Source organism: Marmota marmota, unplaced genomic scaffold (assembly GCF_001458135.2).
Source record: "Marmota marmota marmota unplaced genomic scaffold, marMar, whole genome shotgun sequence".
NCBI classification, from domain to species: Eukaryota; Metazoa; Chordata; class Mammalia; order Rodentia; family Sciuridae; genus Marmota; species Marmota marmota.
Window position 1 is genome coordinate 7039833 of NW_025999925.1, and position 858 is coordinate 7040690.

At 49.1% G+C, this 858-nt stretch overlaps 1 protein-coding gene across 1 annotated transcript in view; it reads left to right on the forward strand.

Annotated features, from left to right (window-relative positions):
- Positions 1 to 463: 463 nt before the first annotated feature.
- Jmy (junction mediating and regulatory protein, p53 cofactor) overlaps positions 464 to 858 on the forward strand; it is an 83681-nt gene continuing 83286 nt past the window's right edge. The window contains 1 exon segment of the mRNA XM_015497894.2: positions 464 to 811. Coding sequence (XP_015353380.1) covers positions 464 to 811 — 348 coding nt within the window.

Genomic DNA, 858 nt, shown 5'->3' on the forward strand with positions numbered 1-858 from the left:
ATGTCAATAATAGAAACGATTATAGAATCTACTAGGCAAATTTAATGTTTTCATCATGGTTTCATGTGAATAGCAGAATTCTTCAGATTGATATGACATTTTGTATGTGCATTCTGGGAACTCTGATAATTGAATACAACTTCAAAAAGGCTAACACCCAGTGACCTCCAAATGGGGTTCATAGAACAGTACACAATGATGAAACCTGAAGCAATAAAACACCGATGAACTGAAATATAAACATTTCGTGCTCCCAGGACATGGCTGAATTTTCATTTCATTTTGTTTTAGAATTCTACTAGGCTGTCTTCAGACATCTTCTTTCATATCTTAAGTCTTGTCTGAGGGATCTTAGGGGAGAATCCCAGTTTCGAGGAACCCCATAAAGTTAGCACATAGTTCCTATACTGTAACAGGGTGTTTCTTTCTGAACATAGTTGTCTATTTGATTCCCACAGAGCGCATGAAGTCAAATTTACACGTGAGGGTCCCTTTGCCTGGAGTTCTAAATATCTCAGTTCCTCCACCTTTTCGCCTTTCCCCCGGGTTTGGAGGCCACCTGTGCCACTGGGCACACCTTCGATTCTCACGGTGCCTGGAGCTTGCAGGCTGCAGGCTCCGACCCCGGGAAGGAGGGGCTAAGCGGAAAGAAACTAAGAGTCGGGAGCGCGGCCGCTCACAGGCAACGCTGGGGGACGCGGAGGGGCGGGGCGGCGCGCGCGCTCCGCCGCCGCCGCCGCCGCGTCACCAGCGTGCGGCACGTGCCCATGTTTACGTCCCTCGTGGAGCCGCCGACGTCAGCAGCTTAATGGCAACATTGTGGCGATGCTGAGGCGCAGAGTTTAGGAGACGCGTCTA